The sequence below is a fragment of the Siphateles boraxobius genome, unplaced genomic scaffold, assembly GCF_051911475.1.
Source record: "Siphateles boraxobius isolate OS27281-9 unplaced genomic scaffold, OSU_SipBor_1 11, whole genome shotgun sequence".
NCBI classification, from domain to species: domain Eukaryota; kingdom Metazoa; phylum Chordata; class Actinopteri; order Cypriniformes; family Leuciscidae; genus Siphateles; species Siphateles boraxobius.
The window spans coordinates 5715247-5743130 of NW_027508711.1; the positions used below are offsets into that span (position 1 = coordinate 5715247).

Below are 27884 nucleotides of genomic sequence, written 5' to 3' on the forward strand. Positions count from 1 at the left end.
ACATTTTTTTACTATTGTATATGGTGGCTGTGTACACACACTGCCGACACACATTTATGTTCAAACACCATGTAAAAGTGAATTTTGCATAATAGGTCCCCCTTTAAGATGCACATCTTTATCTAATATCTTTTTTTAGATAGACAAATGAGCAATCTCAGATATTTTTAATATGAAATGTTCTTTACAAAAGGACTATAAAATAGCTTTGTTCACGTCAGCCTGAGTTACAATTTCAAAATACTTAGACATTACAAAATTTATGTGTTTTTTTTTTTTCAAATTAATCTTTAACTCAAGTTGCCATTTGTGAAAAAAATGGAATGGGAAAATGCTACTCATTAGATGCAATCATTAGTCGAGGTATCAATTAAAAAAAAAATACAGCATACAGCAAAATATACAAGTCTTTTACTTAAAAAAAATAGATTATTGCGTCTTAATTTTAATTTAAAAATACCATAAAGCAAATTATACAAAATTGTTAACCTACATAAAAAATAAATGATAGCCGCAAGTAGGCTACTTAGTGTATTATTTATTTTATAATAAAATAAGTAAATAAAGAAAAACATATTGTGAATAAAGAATCTTCCATGAATATAATTATGATGATAATAATAACAACAACTACTACAAAAATAAATAAAATTGCCAGGGGGGTAATCATATAAAAATGAGAATTCAATCGGCTATAAATATATTAAATAAATACTTTGCAGAGAGCCTCTTAATCTGTCTATGTACAGCCATTTTTTTGTTAGCAATCTTGCATTTATGAATGTGAAATTTCGTCAAATGTGTTAAACAGGCATCATTGATTATTTGGCTTGTATCATTTGAGGACGCGCCTTTACGCACGCACGCATGCGCACTCTCCTGCCATGAGCGTGCATATATATGTCCATAGTGACAATAACAGCGACGGGCCGCGGCGTCTCCCATGACAACGGCAGCCAGACAATGAACGAGCGCCCGGGTGGCAGAAGAGACACGAGCAAATATGTTTTTTTAAATTGGGACATTTTTGGAAACGTGTTGTTCTGTCCGTTTACGTCATACTTGCTGAATATCTCGCGGCGCGCCATGTAGCGGAGGCCGCGCTCGCTCGCGCTGCTGGGCGGGGAGGGGAACGATCAGACGCCTGGAAGAGCCGTCGGGAATATTCACGAATCTTCAAAGCTGGATTGTGGATTCTACACGGGGATCGAGGTAAATTTCGCCCTGATGGTGTTCGGGTCGCTCGAGCGTCTCTGATGTCACTGGTTGTGGCCGCTGACAGGTGCAGTCAGATTATATTTCTGTGATAGTAAAGCAGCTCCATTCATTCATAATCTCTCTTTTGCTGAGCACGCATTGAGGATTGTATTTAGGAATACATCATGATTAATCGCATTGTTTCACAAACATTCATTATCACTTGTGAGTGAGTATAGTCATTCCTCAGTGCTGCTGTCTCAACTTGGGTTATTGGTAGGTGATTGTTCCTCTGTAACTCGTTCATTGTTTGGTCTGAAACACAGTCTGGATCAGGATCAGGATGCTGGATTGTCTGTCTGGGCCTCTGGACATAATTACACTGTTTGCTGGTTTTCCAATGACTGCAAACTGCCTACATTCAATAAAGGCTGGGCTTAGTAGCTAACGTTACTGTGGTAGAACTGTTAAAAGTGATAGTATTAACCATGGTACATCACAGTCAAAATTTAATGCAAAATGTGCAGCAGTACTTGTTGAAAACCAAATGTTTTTTTCAAACTAGCTATTTAAATATTATTTACTGTTATATAAATAAAAAATGTATGTACTCTTTTTGCGTTTTCTTGTGCTTGAACGGACAAATTCACACAAAATTACGTAAACAAACCTGCCGGTCTCGGCAAGTGTCCTTGTACAGAGAAAAAAAGGTGTAAAAATTGTACCTTTGGGCAACAATTGAGCAGTAGCCTTAAAATTACATTTTTGCACTTTTTTTTTTACCACAAAAAGGTTAATTGTAGTACCTTATGGTACTTATACATATTTTAGGAGTAAAAAGGTACAAAGATTTAGGAGTAAAAAAGGTACAAAGATGTCATTTTAAGGGTACTGCCCCTATGACAAGCTGTTGTACCCCTAAATGTACAATTTTACCCCTTTTTTCTCTGTGTGTAGTCTCTGTTATATCTTAAGTGAACATAAACGGTTGAGAAATAAGATGCATGTGTGTAACAGTATATTGGATCCGTGTAGCTAATAATCCGCCTAATAAACTCGCTGCTGTCTTTGTTTTAATATTAATCAAACAACAAAGGACAAAGAAAATTACTGTTAGACTTCCCTAAAAAACATGAAAAGCAGTGTTTATTTTATTTATATGTTTGTTCTATTGTTTTTTTGCTATTGCTCATAATTTTATTATTTGTTCCTCTTTTATTACTGACAGTTTACTTTAACAATATTTGAAATTTAAATGAGTTTGGCTAGTAGTTTTTAGGGTAACAACCTTGTTTATTAAATGGGTCAAAAACAACGAATACAATAACTAGGCCTATTTTATTTATTATTTTGTTTTGGTGGTGTATATGACACTTTGAATATTTCAAAATCATCTGAAGCCATATTTTGAGGAATAGAAGAAAATATTAAGTAATTTGTTTTGCGCATTCTTTGTAAAAGAGCAGTATGGACATTGTGCTGGATAACTCCTTTGAATGAATTGTCTTTTTTTTTTGTATGAACTGTTAGTTTAAGATGTTTTCAGTGCCTCTTGTGTGTTCAGGATGGATGTAGGTGCGCTGGAAGCTGGGGACGGTGGCCCGAGAAGAGCGGATTCGGTTGAGGGAGGACTTGAAATCGTGCCGCTGGAAATGTACGACTCGGCCCGAGCAAAGATAGAAGCTAACCTGCGCTGGTTGTTCGCCAAAGCATACGGTGAAGGTAGGTGCATGTCTCTTCTGCAATCCCTCATTACAAAAAGGTGATGGTATTGTGATATTTATAGACCTTATGTAGCCCCGACCCCTTTTCAGCGCTGCGCTAGTTGTCTTTTGACTTCCGTTCTGTATTTTCACAGCGATCTTGCATAGGTATGAATGAACTGCTCGTAAAAAAATTCCCGGTCGACATTTGTTAAGACATCTGCTTTACAATGCTTATGATAAACATTACAATGCTCATGATAACTTTTGTTAACTCTACAATAGGTAAATCCACTTCACCAACTAATTACTCCTGGACAGCGATGCCATAGAAATATACAGAGCGACCGCAAAAACGGAAGTTCAAAGACAATATTCTAAAGATGACGGCGCCCACGTTTCTCTGGTGCATAAGGTCTATAGGTTCCCAAAACCATAGAAATACAGTTCTTTGTGCTGGACACTGTATTCTGGGCACAACGCACTCTTGTTTGTTGAAGTGTTTGTTGGACTTATATTGAACTGCTTGCTTTAGATGCTGGCAGAGATATAAAGTGACTGGCATTGCGTAAACAGTTCTGATGTGGCAGAAGTTGTGTGTGTGTAGATTCTTAGTCAGCATTTCTCAGAGTCCACAGTGACCAGAAGAGAGGTTGGGAAAAGACCGGACGGTCTCACAAAAATGTAATTTTTAGGGACACGAAATCTTTCTTTTTTTAGTAATTTTTTTAAATTTCATGTTGTTGTTTTTTTACCATGATAGCACCCTGCTAGATTTTTTTTCTGTCTGTTTGAATTTTTCTGTATTTATGATTTACTGTTAAAATGGAAGAACAATCATATTACTTAACATTTTTTTAAAATAATATTATTATTATTTTATTACTTTGAGAAGTAGTAATATATTTCTGTCACAGTTTCTTCAAACTTTTATATTGATGGGTTGTCATGAAAACCTTAGAGTTTCTGTGTCTATATGATATGATGATAATTTTTATCTAATGGAATTGTGAAATGCTCATAAAGTGACTCTCACAGCAGCTCTAGCCTCAGACGGACCGTTGACTGAATGTCTGATGCAAATGGCACACAAAATAGGAAACACTTTAGAAGTTACTTTTTGAAGTTACCGTCTGATTGGTTGAAATCTACAGGATTTCGGGGAGACGTAGGCCTATGTGTCGCGTTCCTTAAAGGGTAACTAAACCCCTGGTCAGAGCCTGACTCCACCCACTGGCAATATTTGAAAAAATGCTGGAGAGTGGGCAGAGCTCAGCGGAGGGGGGCGTGCACCTGAGATACATCTCTTTGTATGGAACCTGCCTACGTCACCAACACGAACCACCGCAAACATCCAATAGGAAAATACAACTGCAGTAGCCACCGTTCAACCTGAAGAGGGCAGCACTCAGACGTTTTTATACCATTATATTGTAGAATTAAAACACTTTAAACCCAAATGTCAAAAAATTTACTGGAATCAATTTCTGGAATCAGCTGGAATCACTGGAATCAGCATTTATGAAGCTCCATTCTAACAGATCATTAACTAAAAAAAGTTGTTTTAGTGTTTAGTTACCCTTTAACTGCGCGCTGTCGTGATGCCAAACCCCCTTATGGAAGAAGAAAGCCATCATGTTTACAAATGAGACAATGAGCGCTTATCAGTTGGATATTCAAAAGTATTTGAAGTTCTCGGTGCCATTGTTGCAATAAACCTGCACAATATTCTTGAATGAATAATTCATTAGATGCACGTCGGTCTTTTAATGTAGGGACATCGACATCAACATTTTCACACCAAACATGATGCGGAACAAAACAAACTGTGATTGGTTGCATCAAATGTCCTTTTGGGCGGTCCTTGGCCAATGTAAGCTGCGATGGAGTCCAGACCTTCTGCTTTCAGTCTGACTTAATCAGCTGGATGAAGTTGTTCATGTCGTCATATAGTGAGTGAGACGGTGGCCGCTGAAAACAGCACGAGCGCCACGTGTGCTTCAGTATGAGTGTAGTAGATCAAGCTGCGGCGCTCATTCACACAGAGACATGCTGAACATACAGACTTTTTTTAACCGCAATTTTTTTATGCTTTAATATTCACAGACACTAGTCCACGTGACCATTTGATTAATTGTACAGTCTTACTTACTTTTGATTTATTCAGCAAAATTCCATGGCATTCCACTTTATAATGTAAATTCCATTTTTAAGACGATTCCATCTGAGTTTTCCAAATTTTTTAAATCACAGGGCCCTAATGAACATTTCATTTGTGCATATGAAACACACTGGATTTGATAGGCAGGGAGGAAGGGGATGATGATGGTGTGTCTGTGTCTTGAGTTTAATCGGGGGACCGAAATAACGTCATCAGTGTTACATCACAAAGCCTTCAGACTGAAATAGCTGTGATTGTGGGAGAGCACCAGTGCGTTGATAACCCTGAGTGATGCTAAAGGATTTCTGTTTGTTAGTAACTGGAGGTCTTGTAAATCTGGTGATTTCTTCAGAACAAAAACATTCTTATTATAGATCATTAAATAGAAATCTCCATTTAGAGATTGTCTTTCTTTAGACCTCGCTTGTGACATGTGTTTATTTGAGTTACCGTTGCCTTTCTATCAGCTCTCGTCTGACCTCTGGCATCAACAAGGCCTTTTCTCCCACTGAACTACTGCTTCATGGATATTTCCTCTTTTTCAGACCATTCTCTGTAAACTCTAGAGATGTTTGTGAGTGAAAATCTCTGTAGATCAGCCGTTTGTGAAATAATATAATATAATTTGGAGTAGGCCTGAACGATTAATTGCATTTTCGATAATATCGCGATATGATGAAATGCGATTTTGTAACCGCAAAAGCTGCGATTACACTGGTCATGTGACACGCGAGAGAAAAGCAGTCTGCAAATCAAGCATCAACTTGGCACGCTACGCATAGGCCTGGCATACAGGAAAGAACAGTTTATTTTTTATGTATGTGATATTGTGTTATTTATTCTCTCTCCAACAATTCTGGATTGATTCAGAGAATTTCAGAATCGAATCTGAGCTTAGTTTTTAAACACACATGCGTGATGATGCTGCGCGTGTTTTAGAAACAACCATATTCTGCTTGCTTCTAATTTCTCTCTCTCTCTCTCGCTCTCTCTCTCACACACACACACACACACAGACACGACACCGCTCGAATCTTCCGAAAAATAATCTTTCATAAAGTTCGGGGTTTAAGCGAATTACAAGGACAGTCGCGGGCTTCATTGCACAGGTTTTACAGCTTTGATGTTACTCTTGCAGTGCGCGGTCTTGGCCGCCGGAATTTTCCTTATAAATGCTCCACAAAGGCATTATGTCTTTTGGAATGCAGTTGGCTTATATATTAAAATTATGAAAATCACTGAGAAAGCTGCTTTCATTTTAAAATACTTACGCGCGCTTTGTGAAGAGTGCTCGTGCATGCGGCTGTGAGCGACTCATTGGGTAAATGTACTTGCATCTCAAAATGCTTTTGACGCGAAATTAATGTAAACACGGTCAGTTATATCTTAAACCAATAGGAAAAACTACATTTACAATTTAAAAAGAGATATGTTCATTAGTGTGAATGCAATTTATCGTATAGGGGGAAAATCACTCCAGCTTTTGAATGGAAAACGTTCAGACAGCCTACTTTTAAATACTGAAAGCACTCTTTGTTTATTTGCTTGTAATGTTTTTTTTTGTTCCTCTTTATTTACTAGCTTTTATATGTTGAAGCTATATTAGTTTATAGTCCATTTAAAATTCTTAACATGTAATTGGTTTAATTAATATATATATGTATATTAATTAATATATATATATATATATATATATATATATATATATATATATATATATATATATATATATATATATATATATATTTAATGTATGTATATTTACACATGTAATTAAATACATATTTTAAGTATTATTAAGATTAATTAATAATAATGGATTCCCATCCATACTGTACAATGATTTATTGATGTCTTTGTCGACTAATACAGAAGGTAAAGAACTTAAAGTAATCGCATATTAAATCGCAATCGCAATATTGGTTAAAAAAATCGCAATTAGATTATTTTCCATAATCGTTCAGCCCTAATTTGGAGAATATGTAATGTTTGGTTTTGTAATAATTTTGTATATAAATTAAATGGATATTATCTACTTATTGAATTAAATAGATAATTTTGACAACTTACTTTTGAAAGTAGGTTTGTCATTATTGCTTCTAGATCCATATTGATATTGAAGATTTCTTTGGCCTCATCCAGAATGAAGGAATCTAAATAAAGCACCCTCATTTCCCTAATGAGTTCTATTGTCTGTTTTTAAATCCTGCGTATACGATTACAAAAAAGCTTTTACGTTATGCAGGTGTATTTTTTAAATAAACAAATCTGAATCTAAATGTTCAGTTACTGCATGCACTCTAATATTTCAGAATAATGTCGAGTTATAGTACTTGACTGATTGCCCTTTCTCTGAGACTTTCGGGGTCTGAGACCTGAAGCTGCCTCTTCTGCTAAAACAGAGATAATGACAATTTGATGTGATATTGCGGATTCATGTGAAGTTTTGCTTGTAAGCTTTTTGCCCAGCGTTGAAGGAGCGGTCAGATGTCATCGTGAAGGGAAACCCTCCGAGTGTGTGACCCACTTCTGACTGTCAGCCTTTATTTATTAATGAGAAGTAGTGCACACGCCTTTACTGACACACACACACACACACATGTGAAGCGGTCTGTAATGTGTATAGAATTGTTTTAAATATCATGTTAATATTATAAAGTGAATATATATATATATATATATATATTTTTTTTTATTTTTTATTTATTATAATAATATATTCTTTGTATGGTCATTTATGTGGTATATATGGATTATAATACAGAAATGCTTTTTTTAAATTATGGATTATTTAAAAAATATTCTGTGATAAAAATAATTGATATATTATTAAAGGTAACATTTATTATTACTATTATTTAAATAAAAATGGTATTTATTATACATTTAAAAAATATAGTATATAATGTACTGCGATATCAACAACGATATGTCAAAATGCATTTCACAATATAATAAATGTTCAATTATAGTAAGGAATGCCATTACGTTATACTATTAATTAATGAGATAAAGGTAAAGGGATAGGGAAAGCCCTAATTGAAAATTAAGTCATCATTTACTCACCCTGGTGTTGTTCTAATGCTGTATGCCCTTCTTTTATGGACCACAAAAGGAGAATTTTTAAAAAGTGTCCTGCTTGCAACTGTTCAGATAATGGCAGTGAATGGTCGACCAGCATTAATAAAAATGCAACAAGAAATACAATCCATTACAATACTTTTTCTCTCAGGTGAAGATATCTGTTGTGTTCGTCACGACAAAAAGTTATGGCGTTTACATCCGTCAACTGTTATTCTGTCATCAGACAAACAGTGTTCCTGTCCGGAGATTCAACTTAGTGAACAAAATACATGGATACTTTTTTGGGGGATTTCTTTTATGTTGTGTTTTTATTAATCTTGATTTCTCACAACTTGTGTGCTTTTTCTGGGCGAAGCGGAATGAACAGACTCACACGAACGCACAACTGTGCACAGAAGACCAACGGACAAGATCAGTATTTTCGTTAAACGCATTAAATTTGCTTTTCGCCAAACACTCTCTTATACACTCAAAACCGAATATATGGCATGAGATCATTCTGTGATACTTTTCTTTCTTTAAAAAAAAGACGCTGGTCACCATTCACTGCCATTAAATGGACGGGACATTTAAATGCTAGCGGGACATTTTTTAAAAAAAAATCTAATTTTGTGGTTCAAAAAAGAAAGAAGGGAATACGGCATTAGAACAACACCTGGGTTGAGTAAATTATGCCTTAATTTTTTATTTTGGGGTGAACCTCTCTTTAAGGCCATGCCCTATATTTCTCAACACTGTCACTTGACTTTTAAAGGGTAACTAAATCCTAAAACAACTTTTTTTAGTTAATGATCTGTAAGACTGGGGCTTTATTAATGCTGTTCATTGATTCGAGTACATTTTTTGACATTTGGGTATAAAGTGTTTTAATTCTACAATACATTATATGGTGTAAAAACGTCTGAGCGCTGCCCTCTTCAGGTTGAACGGTGGCTACTGCAGTTGAATTTTCCTATTGGATGTTGTGGTACTGCGTGATGTAAGCAGGCACCAGCTCACCACGGCCTTGCCTACAGAGAGACGCGGGTCTCAGGGGCACGCCCCCTCCTCCGCTGGGCTCTGCCCACTTTTACAGCATTTTGCAAATATTGCCAGTGGCTGGAGTCAGGCTCTGACCAGGGGTTTAGTTACCCTTTAAATTACTTTCAATTACATTTGGAAAATGTTAAACACATTAGACTCTGATAACCAACTAGTTTTCATTTAAGACAACCGATCAATGCTTTCTGTGAATTTTTTTCTCTTGCTTGCAAAAAAACTCAAATTTAAAATCTAAATTTCTTAATTACTTTCTCCCAGCATGCGCTCGAGCATTAGACTTTTCCCCTGTGGTGTCCAATCTTATTTACATCTATACAACACATTAATCGCTTACTCTTGCCTTAAAGGGACATTGTGTAGGAATTTCTCCCATCTAGCGGTGAAATTGTATTTTGCATTCAAACGACTTGTGCTCTCCAGCGCCTCGCTTTTTCAAATGCGTGTTGCATCTACGGTAGCTGTTATGTACCAAGCTATGACAGGATGTCTTCTAACAGTTTTGTTTTGCTTCGGGTGAACAGGTTTTTATTTCAAACAAACTGCAACTTGACACAACGAACAAACGAATGTTACAGTATGAATAATAACAGTGCAATGCAGCCTTTTAAACTTGCCGGGGCAGTGACAAGCGCCTCTCACTGCTCTGCTCTGGTCTGCTCCTCTGTTTCTGCTGCTTTCAGCTGGCTCTGAACGAAAACGTGTTGGCCTAGTACTTTTTGACCCTCTCTGCTATTATAGTTTTTCAAGATGGCGGAACGACATGAAAGCCTCCGTGTTCCTACCCGTCACATGTATATAAAGATAATAAATTCTTCGTTTACGAGGATAAGTCAGATAATTGGCAGAGGTATTTGTACACCATTGAGGACATATTTATGAATAAAAATATTGATTTTAGATAATAAAATACCTAAAAAACTACACATTGTCCCTTTAAACAAAAATGACCAATATTCAAATATCTCTTAATTGCCTTTGAACACTCAGATGTGTGCCTAAATCAATGCTGCACTAATATAAGTGCTACATAACACATCATAAATACAATATAGCTAATCTAAAACTCAGAGGATTACTTGTATATGTTATTATAAATGGTTAGGCTATATAATATTATTATTATTATTATTATTATTATGTATGGTTATATATCGCCCAGCCTAAAAACTTGCTCTATGGTAAAACACCAAAGCTTCATTGACATAACAGTACGACTTTCTGAAAAGCTGTTTTGAAAGGATGCGTATTGTGAAAAGCATTATGCAAATAAATCTGACTGGACTTTTGAAGTCCTTTGACTTGAAATTTCAAGTGGCAAGTCCAATTTTCCAGCTTGATTTGAAACGGATCCTTTCCTCTGTCTCTTTCCACACCCTCAAAACAGATCTCACACATTCCCATCCATCAAACTTTAATAGGATGCGGTCTTAAGGTCCATTCACACCAAGAACGATAACTATATTAGCGTCCGCACCAGAGAATGATATTGTTCTGTCTATTCTAATCACAATGTCGTTTTAAATGCTAAAGCTCTTTAAAGCGGGATGGATTATGGTTGGCTGTCAATGTTTTTATCGTTCATCTGCTGGGAAAAAAAACGTTCTGAAAGTGATTTCACCAATATCATTCTTCTGTGCCGTTATCGTTGTGGTGTGGATTCTGCTATTCTTTTACAACGACATCTTATTGTTATCATTAAAGTTATCCTTGTTGTGAACGGGCCTTCGGCGTTTCTATGTAGGATTTGTAAAATGCACGCTTGCATACGTACACACACCCATCTCATCAGGGGTTATTTGACAGTTCGCTTCTGTTAATCTTCCTCAGGCTTTAATCTGACTGGTTGACCTTTGACCCCCTACTTTAACAAAACCTCAGAATGACCTTTGGTGGAGGGGAAAAAAACATATCTATTAGAGAGAAACAGAAAATGTAAAGGGTAAAAGTGGCGTTTTGGACTGGTAATCAATGGTGACCGTTTTCCACCTGCCGGATTGTCGTCATTAACTAAAGCTGCTTATCATCTTGACCATGTGCTCTTCTCACGGCTAAATCAAGAAAACAAGGTCAAACACATGAACAAATGAAATAAACATTGTGTTTATTTCGCTTAGCCACATTAAGCTAGCAGTTAGTTGTAATTAGCCTTGCGCTGAAGCCGTGAATGTATAATCACATTGAGACACACCTGATGTCTTCTCTTTCTGTGGAATTGTTTGCAATTTGCTGGTGTCTGATTCGGCTAGCAAGGACGTGCCCTTGACGTGCGGCTAGGAGTGGCTAATCTCAAAATCACATGGTGGACACTTTAGTTTGCTGCCTGTGTGACGTGACATCTTCACATCTTTTTCTTGCAGTCTTTCTACAGTTCTTGCCTAATCTGATTTGTCACTTCTCCTCTTACAATTTATTGATTATTAGAAAAGAGATGGCCAAATTTAAATTATAATTTAGATTTTTTATAGATATATGCATCACACTATCTATCAATCTAATCTATCATCAATCAGTGTCATTTTAGTATTGTACTGCTATAGTTCTTGTTAATATTTAGTATTTTTTATAAATACTTTTATAATTTTTAATATTTTCTGTTTTCTTTTTTTCTTTTAAAGTTTTAGGAATTTTGTTGTGAGTTTGCCATTTTTATTAGTTTTTGTTTTGTAACTATGTAGTTTTCATTAAGTTTTTATTTTAGTAGTTCAATTTAAACGAAAATGAGAAATGTTGCCTAAAATACAAAAAATACACCTTTTTTCATGCAATGTGTATTTTATTTCAAGTACTTAATGTTTGATTAGTGTTTTTATAATTATAACATTATATTAAAATATATTGTTGTTTGAGGTTATTGCTGTTATACTGGTTTATTGATTCAGTACACGTGTACAGGTTGTCATAATTCTGTGTTTTTGTGTATAAAATGCTTTTTGTCTTTGTGTGTTTCTCTGTCAGAGCACATCCCAACGGACCTGCGAGACCCGTTCTACACGGATCAGTACTGCGTTGAGCACATAAAGCCTCCGGTGTTATCGCTGCTGCTGTCCTCGGATCTCTACTGTAGGGTTTGCGGACTCCTCCTGAAAGGAGAACAAGCGTCTGCACTCACTTCCCATCAGGCCGTCATCCAAACGCTCGCACGACGGGGGATATATGTCAGAGAATCAGACGACACGCCCGTTTCCCACGACGACCTCTCGTCCACCCCGATTAAGATGGTGTGATTTTGACCTTTGACTTTTTCTTACCTGAAGATAGCAAAGTGTTATGGGCTTGTGTTAAAGTCGGTGTCTAAGAGGCACAAATCCCACAAGTACAACTCCCATTAGTTTTACTCATAGCAAAGCTGATTTTTATCAAAAATTTCAATGTTAACAAATATTTTATATATATATATACACACACAAATATATAAAATATTTGTTTAACAAAATCTAATAATTCTATATTCTATTATAATATAATAAATTAAATATTGGTTTATATATACATATGTATATATTATTTATTTTTACATACACAACGCATATTACATACACAACGCATATGCATTATTTATATACTTTTATAGTATTATTAATATTTTTATATTAAGTAATCTTTTAAAATTATAGTCATTAACAGTGTTTATATACTGTTATGATCAATGACTATAAAACCGTATATATGATTACTTACTTTGTAGTAATTCATTAAAATTTGTTTTGTAGAGTTTATAAGTACGGCGTTTTAATAGTAAAGCCCTGTTTTAAGATCGTTTCTGATGAAATCGAACGGTTAAGTTTAAAAAGGGGGGGGGGGATGGGGTGCTACCACAGAAACCTAAAAAATTCTCGGGACAGCAGCATGTGTCCAAATTTTAATCTTAACCGTTCGATTTCATCAGAAAAGATCTTAAAACAGGGCTTTACTTGTAAAACGCCAAACTTACCCTTTAATGTTGTGATTCATCTCAGACTGACTTGGTTTGGTTCATGGCTTTGAACTCTTTATTGCAGAATAGTTTGAAATTACTATAGAAAATATAGATGGGAAAAATGCTCCCTAATCCAAGGCTGAAAAGTGAGCAGTCACTGCTGCGCAATATTGTGGAGCGTGCATGTGTGTTTGTGTCTGTGGTCTTGGTTTTCCCTACGTTATACAAGTATACCAGTAAATGTTGACCTTGTGGGGACATTTTATTTGTCTCCATGACAATAAATCATACGGAATAATATTTTTTTTAAATCTAAAATAGCAGAAAGTTTTCTGTGATGGATAGGGTTAGTGTTAGAGGACAGAATATACAGTTTGTACAGTATAAAAATCATTACGCTTATGGAATGTCCTCATAAAACATGGAAACCAAACGTGTGTGTGAAAGTGATTTGGAGAGGTGTATTTGAGGACAGAACTGAGGCACAGTATGACCATCTGCTCAACCTGCTGGCCGTGTGTGTGTGTGTTGTTTGTAGGCCAATGGAAACATCCATAGTGTTTCTCTAATGGACAAACATGCACCCAAACACAAAGTCTCTTTCATTTAGTTTCCATCACTAACTTTCAGAATGATTATATTCATCACCACATGGCAGCACATCATTTGCTTTTCGATTTGTTATACAAGCACTAAAAGAAAGAAATATGAAATGATTTACTTAACTTATTTTGACCAAAACCACTGGAATGCAGGTCAATTATTTAGTTAGTTAGTATACTTTATTGTCCTTTTTCAGGAAATTTGTCTTGGACTCAAAGCTGCTTGTACACAACATACACAAAACCAAAAAGAAAGAAAGGGAAAAGAAAAAAACATATTTATGTATTATTTATAGTTTGAATTAGCTTATATTTTTATATTTTCAGTTTTCATTTCAAATATAGATTAAGCTTAGTAATTTTGCTATGTGTATGTGTCATTTTTATTAGTTTTATTAGAAATAGTTTTTTTTATTTCATTTTAACTTTTTATTTTATTTTTGTAAATGTTTTCTTTTTTTAAAAAATGTATAGTTTAAGTAATTTTAGTACTTAGTACTGTATTTATTTCAGTCCATTGCCAAGGCTACATTTATAATTTTTGGTGATATTTTGTGATGTTTATCTAAAAAATGTTTTGCCTCATTTCACATACCGATTAAAAAAAAATAATAATAATTTTTTTTTTTTTTTAAATAGTTTTAGTTAACAACACTGGAAAACTTGAAGGCAGCAATACTCAAGTACACAAGCCTGTAAACACAAATGCTTGATTTCACGTGCCATTGCTTCCGAAGGGTGTCACAACATGATTACAAGTACTTGTGCATTCTCAGTATTGCTAAATGAGGCGCTGTAGCAGACATTAGCACAGACTTTCTTCTTGTACGTTCAGTTTGAAGACACTTTTGCTGGCATGTTGACATGTTTATAGAAGCTATCAGAGTAATAACGCATTCGATTGAATGGAATCAAATCAGCCCTTTGAGCTCTGAGGTTTGTGTGTATGAAGTGTGCTTCTGAATGAACTCCCTCCACCATAGACACTCAGACTCTTTCCCAATCATTAAACCGAGGCAGTGGACTTTCTGCACAGCAGCCAGTTCCCTGAAAACACTTGCGCCATGACTCTGTGTTCTGTCAGGCGTGTGTGTGTGTGTGTGTGTGTGTGTGTGTGTGTGTGTGTGTGAAACCGAGATTGAGTACAGCAGGACTGATGTTCTCCTTATACGGCTGAATCTCTTGAGTCTTCCATCTTGTTGAGAGATCATGTAACAGCTCTCTCTTTCTTACAGTGTGTTGAATGTCATACTATAAATATTTGTCTATCGGTTGCTGTATGTATACTGTGCACAGATTTCTGTATGCATAAAATGTGATTCTATTTTGAACTCCTTGTTCAGAACACTTTAACATTATAAATGCAATTTTTTTGTTGCTTTTATAATTTGTTTGATTAACAGTATTGATCGATATAAGATATTGACTCCTTTTTTACTCCAATTTTGATCAGATTGACAAAAGTTAAAATGTATTCAATGCAAAATAACCATATTATTTTGTGAGATAACTGACACCTCTCACTGATTTAAAAATGCAACATAGTGAGTCTATGTGATGTCAATGTAAAAAAAAATGATCTGTTATATATTGTTAAATATTTTAATATATTGTTTCTTTGTTAAAAAATATGTATATTTTAAATGTATATTCAACTATATCTGTTATATTCAATTACTATAAATCAGTATTGATATATTATGCCATCATTTTTATATGATTACTCTTTTTATTAACTTTTTTTATTTACTCCTTTATGTACATTTACTCTGATAAAAATGCAAATCACTTGTGACTTTCAGACTGGTAACTTCCCCGTAGTGTTATTTTAGTATTATTTGTATACTGTTATAGTTTTAATTAATAATTTGAATTTGCTTCTATTTTTATATTTTCATTTTCATTTTTTTGTAAAGTTTGTAGCTTTTAAGTTTTGGCATGTTTTTGTCATTTTTATTAGTTTTAAAAAAAAAATATTTTTATAAATCTTTTATTTTTAGTAATTTTAGTTCTTCATCTTATACAACATTTTTTTACATCTAGGTTTATTCCAGATTTGTTTCAGTTACTGAAAAAATATATAGTTTAAGTTAACAATAACAACACTACTATCATCTGTCCGGTTACATTTGTGTGTGTGTGTGTGTGTGTGTGTGTGTATAGAGTTCTCATATTCCGCTGATAGACGCTCTGATGATGGCGTACACTGTGGAGATGATGGCTGTAGAGAGAGTCGTGGCAAGCGTCAAGCGCTTCTCCTCCTTCTGCGCCTCTAAAGAGCTTCCCTTCGACATGGAGGACGCCATGCTGTTCTGGATCAACAAGGTCAGTGTTTGTTTTTACTTTAACTTGGCCATTTAAGTTCACATAAGGTTAGTCAAGGTTTCTTGAACCAAAACATGTTCCCTCACCCTTCAACAGGCTATTTTTGCTACTGTACCTTTAAGGTGTTTAATAGTGTTTATAGTATATCAGACTATTGTAATGTGCAGTGGAGTCAAGTACGCTGAACTGTTTGTGTTTCAGGTGATCTTGAAGACGAGAGAGCTCTCGGAGAAGGAACTCAAGATGAAACAGCCGCTGATGGATTCGCCGTGCCATCAGAAGGTCTGACCAATCACGAGTCTCGTAACCCATCCAATAGTAGACTGTTAGCATGCAGGCCTCCTCGTTAATTGGCTGAATCACTCACTGTGCATTTTACTAGACTGTTTAACCCTGTTCTGTGATCAGATTCGATTGCTTTTAAATCTGATCGTTCTCTTCTCCCTACACCTCTTTCTCTGCTCGACCTTTAACCTTTATGCTCTTCCTCTTTGTCTCTCTTGTCCTGCCCCTTCCTGTCGGATAGTCTCCCTCAAAATGGTACTGGAAGCTCGTGCCTGTAAGTGCAACAGCGCCCCCTGTGTCTTCAAACTCATGTACCGGGCAAATGACTAGATAGTATGTGTATGTTTGGCAGGAGGAACGTGTGTGTCTCATTGTGCATCTCATGCATTCATCTCTCTGTCCACTTCTCTCTCTTTCTCTGTTGTGCGTTGTCTTGTCTCTGTCTATCTCAGCCTGATCTCATGAACGCTTTGGCCCATTGCATGCTGGAGCCAGTGGAATTCTCTCGTGTGGTACAGTACTCATACTCAACTGTTTTCAACATTGATAATAATCAGAAATGTTTCTTGATTAGCAAATCATCATATTAAAATGATCTCTGAAGGATCATGTGACACTGAAGACTGGAGTAATGATGCTGAAAATTCAGCTTTGATCACAGGAATAAATAAAAAATATAGTCAAATAGAAAACAGTTATTTTAAAAAGTAATATTTCACAATATTACTGTTCTCACTGTATTTTTGATTAAATAAATGCCGTCTTGGTGAGCAGAAGAGACTTCTTTTAAAAACACAAAAAAATCTTACCGACCCCTAACTTTTGGAACATAATTTATCAGGTCCCGTATTGAGTAGCAAACCTTTAACACGCCACGCACACAATACTTCACTCTTCCATTCATCCATCTGTCTTTTCATGCATCCACACATCCAATCATTCAAAATGTCATTCTGTGGTTTATTTTGTTTGCTGAAGGTTTGACTTCAACATTAAAGGTCCAGAAGAGTGTTTGGATTTGTGATGTACTAATATTAGGCATTTTTAGGCATAATATTAGGCACACTAGTGAGTACTAGTGACTAATATTAGGCATTTTATATTATAGATATTCTATAAAACTAAAGATTCTATTATCACAATTAAATAGCATAAATAGATAGTATATATACAAGCAAAGACCTTCAGACCCTCACTATAGAAGAGAAAGTGAAACAAAATTACTTTTAAACTGAATTTGGAGAAATTACTTTTATGATCCTGGCTCCAGGTCCAATCTGATCCTCTCCCTCTATCTCTCAAAAAAACACCAAAAATAATTATCTTATGTCGATTATTTTCATAAATTCATTATTTACATACATTACTATTTTAATAATAAAAAGAAAAAATACTAAAAAGCCAACCCAGGATTTTTAGATTGATTGAAAAAGGTCTATATATACTGTGTGTGTGTGTGTGTGTGTGTGTGTGTATATATATATATATGCTGTATATACAATTATTTGACACAGAAGAAGCCACTTTGCCACATAACACATTCCACATTAGGAAGGTTTAAAAAATTGCATGAAAATATTCTTTTTCAAGGTTTGTTATACTCGAAATGAAAATTCTGTCATCTGTGTGTATCGTAAGGATTCAAAAATATCTGAGAGCTAAGACAGAAGGCAATATTTTCAGCAAATAATCAATTTTTATTATTTTTTATTATTTTCTTTCACATAAAAATTACATTTCAGTGTGTTCCTCTCACAGTTATCACGGAATCCAAAAACTTTTAACGTAATGCTTTAATATTAAGTAATTTATTTATTATTATTAAGTTGTACAGACTACTTTTGTGTTGCGTACTTTTTGGATGTCGGCAGACAGAATTACTATCCACATTTATTTTATGGAAAAGATACAACTAAGATTTTTTGAGTGACATGAGTCAGTTAAATGACAGGATTTTCATTTTCGAGTGAACTGTCATGTTTAAAGTGAGCGTGTCATTTAGTATGTGAGAGACTGTTCATGTGTCTGATCTGTGTTAGATGCTTTACAAGTCCCTGCCTGCTCTCTCTCAGGTACGTTACCGCAGAGAACACCTGTCCAGTCGTTCTTTCCCTCATCTGTCTGTGATGGAGGACCTGATGAAGGACGTTTGTGACGGAGCAGGACTGCTAGCGGTCGTCCACTTCTACTGCCCCGAATACATGAGGCTAGATGGTATATATACACAAACACAAACACACACACAGGGCCACAAATGAGCAGAATAATTTTGTAAATTCATATGTCAACTGTTGCATTCAGTTCAACTCAAAAATGTATGCTACAATGATTTAGAAATTATTTATAAAGATTTTTAAAGTAGTTTTGAAGTTAAAATTGGCATTGATTCAATTTTTTTCAGGATTCTTTGATATTCATACAAGCCCCAAATCTCTCTCTCTCTCTCTCTCTCTCTCTCTCTCTCTCTATCTATCTATCTCTCTATCTATCTATCTATCTATCTAAAGCGCTTTGGTTAAAAGATGAATGATGAATGATAAAAGCGCTTTTGTTATACAAGAATGATTTATAAATTATGGATACAGATTTTTTTTTTCTTTTAAGTTGTTAAGCTCTTTAAGTTTCAAAGTTGTTTTTCTCCATTAGACATATGTCTGAAGGAAGTGACGTCTCTGTCGGATAGTGTGTATAACATCCATCTGCTGCGGGAGTTTTCTAACGAATACCTGAACAGGTGTTTTTACCTGCACACTGAAGACCTGCTCTACGGCCCACCGGTGCTAAAGGTCCGTACCTAAATATATCATTCTGCACTAAAAGTATTGTAAAGGGTTTCCTTCTAAGAAACCATAGGCCAATTTTAAGACAGCATCATATGCATCCTTCACAGTTAAGACAGTCCAGAATACAGTGCATACAAATCTACTTATGCTAACAAATTCCTTGCGTGACTGACTTGCTCTTGTTCCTCCAGCATAACGTGATGGTTTTCATTGCTGAGCTCTTTTGGTGGTTTGAAGTAGTGAAGCCGGACTTCGTAAAGCCACGAGACCTACAAGAGATTAAAGATGGTAAGAACCGAGTCTTAAAAGCTTGATACTTTCAGATGCACACTTAGTTTCTATCTGAAGACGTCCATCTCATTCACTCTTTATTATTATGCTGTGTTGTGATTGACAATCTGACAGTGAGAGCGTCTCTCCAGCCAAAGAGTTCCCGTCCCCATGTGCCCATATCCAATGCCACTAAGCGTAGCTTTTTAACTCCGTCTCCTTCAGCCGACTCGTTGGCGACAGCTGCCAATCCTGACGGTTGTATGCGGTATTACTTGCACCCTGAGGAGTCCTTGTCTGTGTAAGTCTATTTGAAGTACCTAATGATATGTTACACATTGCAGTATGTATTTTACCATTGCATTAAATTACAACTATGCAATATCACAATTGGGTTGTGATTAAAACAACGTTCAGACTGTCAGTCCAAATCTGATTTTTGTGCATATCCGATTGAAATCCTGTTCAAATCGCATTTCTGAAAATCCGTTTCAGTCTGACTGCTCTGATCGTGGTTTATGTGACTTTTTTATGCCAAGTAAAACTTAATTATGAGATGTTGTTATAGGGAATATTAAACTATATTTTCAACTTTATGCAAGTGAAGAGAGACTTTTGGGAGAGACAACCAATAGAAGTGAAATCTAAAGTAGCATGTGATCTGTCGCTCTTCAGTGTCGATGCAAGATGGAGAAGCTCATCTTAGCATTAGCCATCTGTCCTATAATTTATGATTATGTCTCTGTGTACCTACGGTGGTACTCCCCTTGCTGACTCTGAGCCTGAATGGTTTTGTGAGCTCCGATAGACCGGCATTTGCAAATTAGTTGCGATGGCAAAGAGTACTCGCTGTTTCTCGTTCATCTTTAATGTTAGGCATTTTATTTTATATTTATTCTATAAAACTAAAGATTCTATTATCACAATTAAATAGCATATATAGATAGTTAAACAGACATATACACACATTTATATGGCTTGTTGCAACTAGTTGTTTGACTTTTCTTGTAATGGAGCTGATTTTGTTTCAGAAGAAATAGAAGCCCGTCCCCCTCCCACCCGCTCCTCCCGTTACGACAGAGACAACAGAAGACCTCTCAGGGGGAGGAGATTTCAGGTAACTACATCTTCAAATTAAACTTTTAGCATAATATTGCATTTAGATTGATGAGATTGATGAGATTGAATAAATTGATTCTCTAATTGATTATTTTCTTTCTCTCTCTCTCTCTCTCTCTCTCTCTCTCTCTCTCTCTCTCTCTCTCTCTCTCTCTGTCATTCTGTGAGCAGAGCTCAGGAACAGGTCAAACTCTTTGTCCCGTATGGATGGACTCATGCTTGGATCACAGCTTGCCTGGACAGAACGGAGACAAAGGTTAGGGTTAAGTCTAATGTCACACAGTACTGGCATTGTTAACTGAAGTTAAAACTATTAAAATTGTTGCCTTGCAGTCACTAAACTGGTAGAAAAATTAAATAAAATGACGAAGGCACATAATAAAATGGCTAAAACTTAAGTTACCTTAAAATTTAAATGCAATTAAAATGTACAAAAATTTAAATATACTGTACACATAAAAATAAATAACACTGATGTAACATTAAATGGCATTTATATAGAATTAATTGAGTGTGGACAATCTGACCAAAAATATATCATGGCAAGAGTAATTTTGTGACATGGTAATGTATCTGTGTTATCACTGTTATTTTTGCTTGAAATTCTATGTATATGTATGAAAATGTGTTAATTCCTTTTTTTTTTCTTTTTTTTTTTAAATCCAGTAAATTAAATACTTTAAAAGACAGCCACATTATCTCATTTGAATGTGTTTTCCTTTTATTTGGAACTTGCAGAATCTCTACAGGTTAACACATTCCTACCATTGCACAATTTATACAGCCCAGTCCTGGAATAAATGACTAACCCGTTCAAATAAATATATCTGTATTTCTTTTCTCAGACCCATCTCTCAAATGGAGACGGATTGGGAACGCATATGTGGCGATAATATCAGCCTGGCTCGTTCCATTAGCAAGGACAGTTTAGCCTCCAACGTCATCTCCATTACTCCACGACACCGCATAAATGGCCAGCCCCTCCCCCAGACACGTAACCATGACAACCAGGAGGAAGAGGAGGAGCTATTGGCTGTCATTAGCCCTGAGGGCGCTGCTGCATCCAGAGATAGTTTCTACTTGGAACCGTTGCAACCTGCAGTTCTACGACCAAATAAGGAGAAAATGGGGGTTAGTAAACGGGAGGAAAGTGGCGAAGGATGGGGTCAGGGACGCCGGGGGGTGCATACACCCGCAGAATGCATACTCAACCGGACTTTTACTCCAATCAATAGCATCGAGCAAGAAAACTCTCGAGCGCAATCCCCGGGAAGTTTCTTCCTGCACGACGACGCGGAGTGTGTGCGGGACAGTCCGCTCGGAGCCTGGGAGGACATCGTCTCAGACTCTGAGTTTGAGGAAGATGAAGATGTAGAGATTCCAGAACAAGAGCTTTCCAAAGTGCTTCTGATGCAAGCTGGGAGGAAATGCATGGGCTTCGGAGTGGAAGAGGAGTCAGTGAAATTGTGTGAGGACGTTTGTGTGCACGAACGGGACGATAAGGAAGGTACTAGCGGGCGGGCAAGTCCCTGCCCCAGCGTGTTGTCGCAGGCCAGCAGCACATCGACCGGCCGCATGACAAGTTTTGCAGAACGCCGCAGGCATAGAGTCGGATTTCCTGATGGTTGTCCCAGCACAGGAAGCTCCCAGACAACCACTCCCGATGGATCCGAAAGCATGCACTTCCCTTCGGACAAGAGTCCGGGAACACAAAGTGGCCGCCCTGGTCTCGCTTCCGAACTTGTACACCTTCGCATGCAATTGGAGGAAAAACGGCGTGCCATCGAGATGCAGAAAAGGAAGATGGAGAACCTGTCGGCACGCCAGCGGCAACAGCTGGGAAAGGCGGCATTCTTGCATGTCGTCAAAAAAGGGAGGAGCGACACACTGCCACACCCACTCAAAACGGGAATTGTGTTTAAGGAGAAACCGCTTGCGAAGGACGATGCATGCGTTGAGGTTCTGAAAGCTCTTGGAAAGGGCCCTGACCATAAAGAAACGTCAGTAACTCCATTAGAGGATAAGGACAATCGTTTGAGTGTCATGGGAGGGGGCGGAGCTTCAGACAATGTGGGCGGAGAGCCAGATCTCAGTGAATGTAGCCGTTCAATCGAGCTCCTGAACGAAGCGATCGGAGCGATACAGCAGCAAATGATGCAAATGTCTCTCCAGCAGGACTTGCTCATGAAACAGACCGTCCAGTCTCCGCAGGAACAACCGCAAACCAAACCAAGCACAGTGCCGACCTTAAACGAACAACCGCCGGAGCAGCACGAGACCAAGTCGCGCCTTTCCGTGCAGTTCACAGAATCGTTTTCCAATGCGACCAAGCGTCCTCCCAGACTCAGCTCGAGTCGTACGCCTCGAGCCAAACCTAGCGACCTCAAACTGAGCAAAGACACCAACAGTCGTCCAGCACTAAAAGCAAGCACTCCGACGCCGGGTGGCAGGACCCCCCGGGCTGAGAATGAGGAAGAGGGTGGGGTTAAAGAGGGTGGGCGTGGCTTGAAAGGAATTATTCGGAATACTACATTTAAACTGCAGGAATCTGCAAATAGACGCTCAGACATCCTTGACTCTCCCCAAACCAAACTCCCCTCCGCAGAACCACCGCCTGACGATCCAACCCGGGAGCTGAGCGACTCCAGTGGCTCTGGAGAGGATAACGCTCCGGTTCCATCTGAGGAAAACAGAACGAAACAGCTGATTGAAGTGGACCTATTTGAACTGGCTGAGCCGTCAGAAGGTAGCACAGAACCTGATGGTGAACAGAAGTCTGGGCTGGGCTTCTTCTTCAAGGTACCAGAGCGTTTACATAATAATAATGACAGTAATGATAAAACATTTATCAATACATCGTGTCTACACCGGAAATGAGCAATGCAACACAACAAAAGACAATTGAACCATTGTCTACACTGTGGATTTTTAATGATTATTATTATTATTTATATATTTTTAAATCTGTTATTATAATATGATTTATCTAATGTTGTTAGATTGCATATTAACATTAATTTAAATTATATTGCATTATAAAATAGATAGTTGGATAAAGAGTGGTTTAATGTGATTTAATTTTTTTAATAACTTATTAAATAACAATTAAATGTATTTATTTATTGAACATTGATGTCTTTTACTATCTTGCTATTGCTTCCATATCATAAAAGCAATAAGCCATAAGAGTCTATTAAAAGCAACAGTAACGTGATAAAAGACACCAATGATCAATAATAAAAAGAAAGTTAGGTTAAAATGTATTTTAAGGTGACATGGTTACATTATAATATTAATTACTCTAGTTAATTAACTACATGTAGTTCCTATATAGTTACAGTTAGGGTTTGGTTTAGGGTTAGTTACTTGTAATTATGCATAATTTACTTTACATAATTATTACTATACTAAGTACATGTAGTGATGTGTAACTGTCACCTTAAAATAAAGTGTTACTAAAAGTTAAGAAAAGATTGCAATTTACAATTTTGAAACTTGTCTCCTGTTGCTTGGTATTTTTGTTTGTTTGTATGAAAACCATAGTCTCTGCTTTCACTTCCTGTTTGTAGGATGATCAGAAAGCAGAGGACGAGCTGGCTAAGAAGAGGGCGGCGTTCCTTCTTAAACAGCAGCGTAAGGCCGAAGAGGCACGGATACGCAAGCAGCAGCTGGAGGTGGAGTCAGAGCTCAAACGAGATGAAGCCAGGTATCTGTCACGCTGGATCTAGTGAGTAAATAGGAGAGCTTTTCTCTATTTAATGTCATTTATGACTGTTTGTGTCAGACGAAAAGCTGAGGAAGACCGCGTGCGTAAAGAGGAAGAAAAGTCTCGTAGGGAGCTGATCAAACAGGAGTACCTGCGCAGGAAGCAGGAAGAGCTTCTGGAGGAGCAGGGCGTCACCAAACCACGTCCACGTAACAGGAGGCCACGCCCTAAATCACTGCATCGAGCTGAATCTTCCTGTTCTGCTCGTAAGAAACTGTACTTTTAATGCATCTATACATAATGTATTTGATTCTGTGCCCGTAACGCCACTCTTTCTCTCTCCAGCGGTGAGTCTCTGTTCTGCTCCCTCTGGATCTTCTCTCTCATTGGCTTCTGCTGCTACTGAAGGTGACAGTGTGGCGTCAGGAGGGGCCAGTTCACACAGGTGAGCATCACAGATGTGCGGCCCACTTCTCTGGACTCAAAACAATAGCTTTATGCAAAAATGTTGCGTTTCTTCACATCACACTTTGAGTTGACTGATACTCTGTTTCTGACTAAATTCAGAGCTACTTTAACCAAAATATTATTTATTTATATATTTATTCATAATATTAATTAACATGTTTTTAATCTATATTGTGTGTGTGTGTGTGTGTGTGTGTGTGTGTGTGTGTGTGTGTGTGTGTAAATATCATATTATAAATTGATTTATATTTTTTATTTTTTATTGTCATTTAAAATATTTAATTAAAAATTTTAACATGTTTTTTATTATTTTATTTTATTGCATCATTGGTTTTATTTCACTGGATTTCAGTCCAGTCATCAGATCATAATATCATTATTCCCGGATCTGTGTTGCAGGGGGGATTCTGTGGAATCTTTTCCCATATTGAGCCGAAATGCGAGCAGGAGCATGGAACGAGACTGGGACAACGGCTCAACGGCCTCGTCCATCACTTCTGTAGCAGAATACAATGGTGAGATACACACATTTACAGCTCTTTTTTTATTCATTTATAGTTTTATTATGTCATTTGTTTGTTCACCCAAGATAACAAAATATTTCAGCATTATTAGCTCAGTTTGTGTTTTTCCCCTTTCTGTTTTCAGGGCCCAGGTTATTTAAAGAGCCTAGTGCAAAGTCCAACAAACCGATCATCCAGAATGCCATCGCTCACTGCTGTCTGGCGGGAAAAGTCAATGAAGCACAGAAGAACGCCATTCTGGAGGTGAGTGCAGTTACTATGACAGCAGGCTGTTCAAAATAGCATTGCTTCAGTGCTATTCTTACTATTACATAATATTTTGTTATTTATGTAGTTCATAGTTTGAATACTGTGCACAGTATGCACATTTTCTGCATGCTTATGAACTACTGCATTTTTGTACTGTTATGTACTGTTTCTCATACTTTAAAAAAAAGAATACTCTGCATACTTTTTTTTAAAGTATGTGAAGCAGTACATAACAGTACAAAATGCAGTAGTTATCCATCCATCCATCTATCCATTCACCCATCCATCCTCCTATCTATCCATCCATGCAAATAATATAGTACATGGTAATGGATGGATGGATAGGAGGATGGATGGATGAATAGATGGATGGATGGATGAATAGATAATGATAGATGCATAAATAGATGGATGGATGAATAGATATATGGATGGATGAATAGATACATGGATGAATAGATACATGGATGAATAGATGGATGAATGGCTAGATGGATGTGTGAATAGATAATTTGATGAATAGATAGATGGATGGATATATAGATGGGTGGGTGGATAGATAGATGATTAGTTGAATAGATAGATGGATGGATGGATGAATAGATAGATGGATGGATGGATGGATGGATGAATAAATGGCTGGGTGAATAGATAGATGGATGAATGGCTAGATGGATGTGTGAATAGATAATTTGATGAATAGATAGATGGATGGGTGGATAGATGGATGGATGAATAGATGGATGGATGAATAGATGGATGGGTGGATAGATGGATGGATGAATAGATGGATGGGTGAATAGATAGATGGATGAATAGATAGATGGATGGGTGGATGGAAGGATGAATGGATAGATGGATGGGTGGATAGATGGATGAATAGATGGATGGGTGGATGGATGGATGGATGAATAGATAGATGGATCGATGGATCGATCGATCGATGGAGAGATCAAGACAGTATTGCATGATAAAAAACATTTACAATTTGTTGAACAGCTACATACTAATTTGATTTATATAGTTTCTATATTTCTATGCATCTTTATATATCTAGCTGTATATGTTTGAATATGTAACGAGTCATTGCTACTAATCCACAGGAAATCGAGCGATGTGAGTCCAACCACCTGATAATCCTGTTCCGTGATGGTGGATGTCAGTTCCGGGCACTGTATGTGTATTCCCCTGAAACAGAGGAGATCGTCAAGCTCAAAGGCACCGGGCCGCGATCCATCAGCCGCAAAATGATCGACAGACTCTACAAATACAGCTCCGACCGCAAGCAGTTCAACGTCATTCCTGCCAAGTCCGTCTCGGTCAGCGTAGACGCTCTCACCATCCATGGTCACCTGTGGCAGGTCAAACGGCCGAGCACCTCCAAGAGAAAATGATCCTCGTTTCCATCAGCTCATCGGATAGATCCGCTACTTTCTGATTGGCTACTGGGTTATATTTCATCTCTTAAACTGCTGTTATGCAAATGAGCAGGCCTCCTAATATCCTATTGGTCCACAAGCTTCTCAAATTCCAGACTAGACTCCTGCTCTCCTATTGGCTCACCAGCTGCCACCCACCTATTGGCCACTGCGCTGTGACATCACATGAGCAGAGCTGAGGAACAAGTGGAGTTGGTGGAGCTTGATGTTTGATTGACAGAGTTAATGAATGTGTTTTAGAATTATGTCATAATTCAGTGTTGCTCTTTTTTTTTTTTAGGCAGAAATCTGCATGTGGCACTTTTCTGTTTGATTTTACCGTAGTATTAATTTACACAGGAACGACAGGAAACACTCTCACTACTTGAATTATGAATTACGTACTATGGTTACACGAATGTGCGTACGAACACATCTGGTGTTTTTTGCGTTTCTCATACCTCTCCATATGCTGCTGTTCATACGTGACACTTTCTTTAGCAGTGCAATGCAATGAACATGTGACAAGGTGTGTGTGTGTGTGTGTGTGTGTGTGTGTGTGTGTGTTTGTGTGTGTAGAAGAAGAAGATGTTGACCTTCAGCTTTTCATGGTTTTAAAATGTTTTATCATGAAATGGTTCTGTATTCATCTTTTCTTTTTTTCTGACATGTATTCATGCTAACTGCTGACAGTATTAATGTACTTTCATAATTCTTCACTGAGGAACCAGATTGTCATAGAAACACATTGCCACTGATTGTGTGTGTGTGTGTGTGTGTGTGTGTGTGTGTGTGTGTGTGTGTGTGTGTGTGTGTGTGTGTGTGTGTGTGTGTGTGTGTGTGTGTGTGTGTGTGTGTGTGTGTGTGTGTGTGTGTGTGTTCAGTAAAGAATGTATGTACTCCAGGGTCTCCTGTGAGCAGGGCTTTCTGTTGTTTGTTTAGATTGTACAAAACTTTGCTTTCATTTTTTTTTATTTACCATATATTTATTTTAAAGAACACTGACATTTAATAAATTATACAACCAAAATGA

At 37.0% G+C, this 27884-nt stretch overlaps 1 protein-coding gene across 5 annotated transcripts; it reads left to right on the forward strand.

Moving 5' to 3' along the window:
- The first annotated feature begins 863 nt into the window (after positions 1-863).
- Positions 864-27884, forward strand: camsap1a (calmodulin regulated spectrin-associated protein 1a). 5 transcript variants are annotated; one of them, XM_077194370.1, is made up of 19 exons: positions 864-1212; positions 2762-2919; positions 12142-12404; positions 15868-16029; positions 16231-16311; positions 16556-16588; positions 18387-18528; positions 18961-19100; positions 19289-19385; positions 19503-19668; positions 20399-20484; positions 20658-20742; positions 21332-23285; positions 24056-24192; positions 24271-24458; positions 24538-24637; positions 25060-25175; positions 25309-25427; positions 26537-27884. In XM_077194370.1, the coding sequence occupies exons 2-19, from the start codon at positions 2763-2765 to the stop codon at positions 26825-26827; spliced, it is 4317 nt and encodes a 1438-aa protein (XP_077050485.1). In that variant the 5' UTR covers positions 864-1212; position 2762; the 3' UTR covers positions 26828-27884. The 5 variants fall into 5 exon arrangements, with proteins under 5 accessions (XP_077050485.1, XP_077050486.1, XP_077050490.1 ...); XM_077194371.1 differs by having other exon boundaries at positions 20402-20484; XM_077194375.1 differs by having other exon boundaries at positions 19593-19668.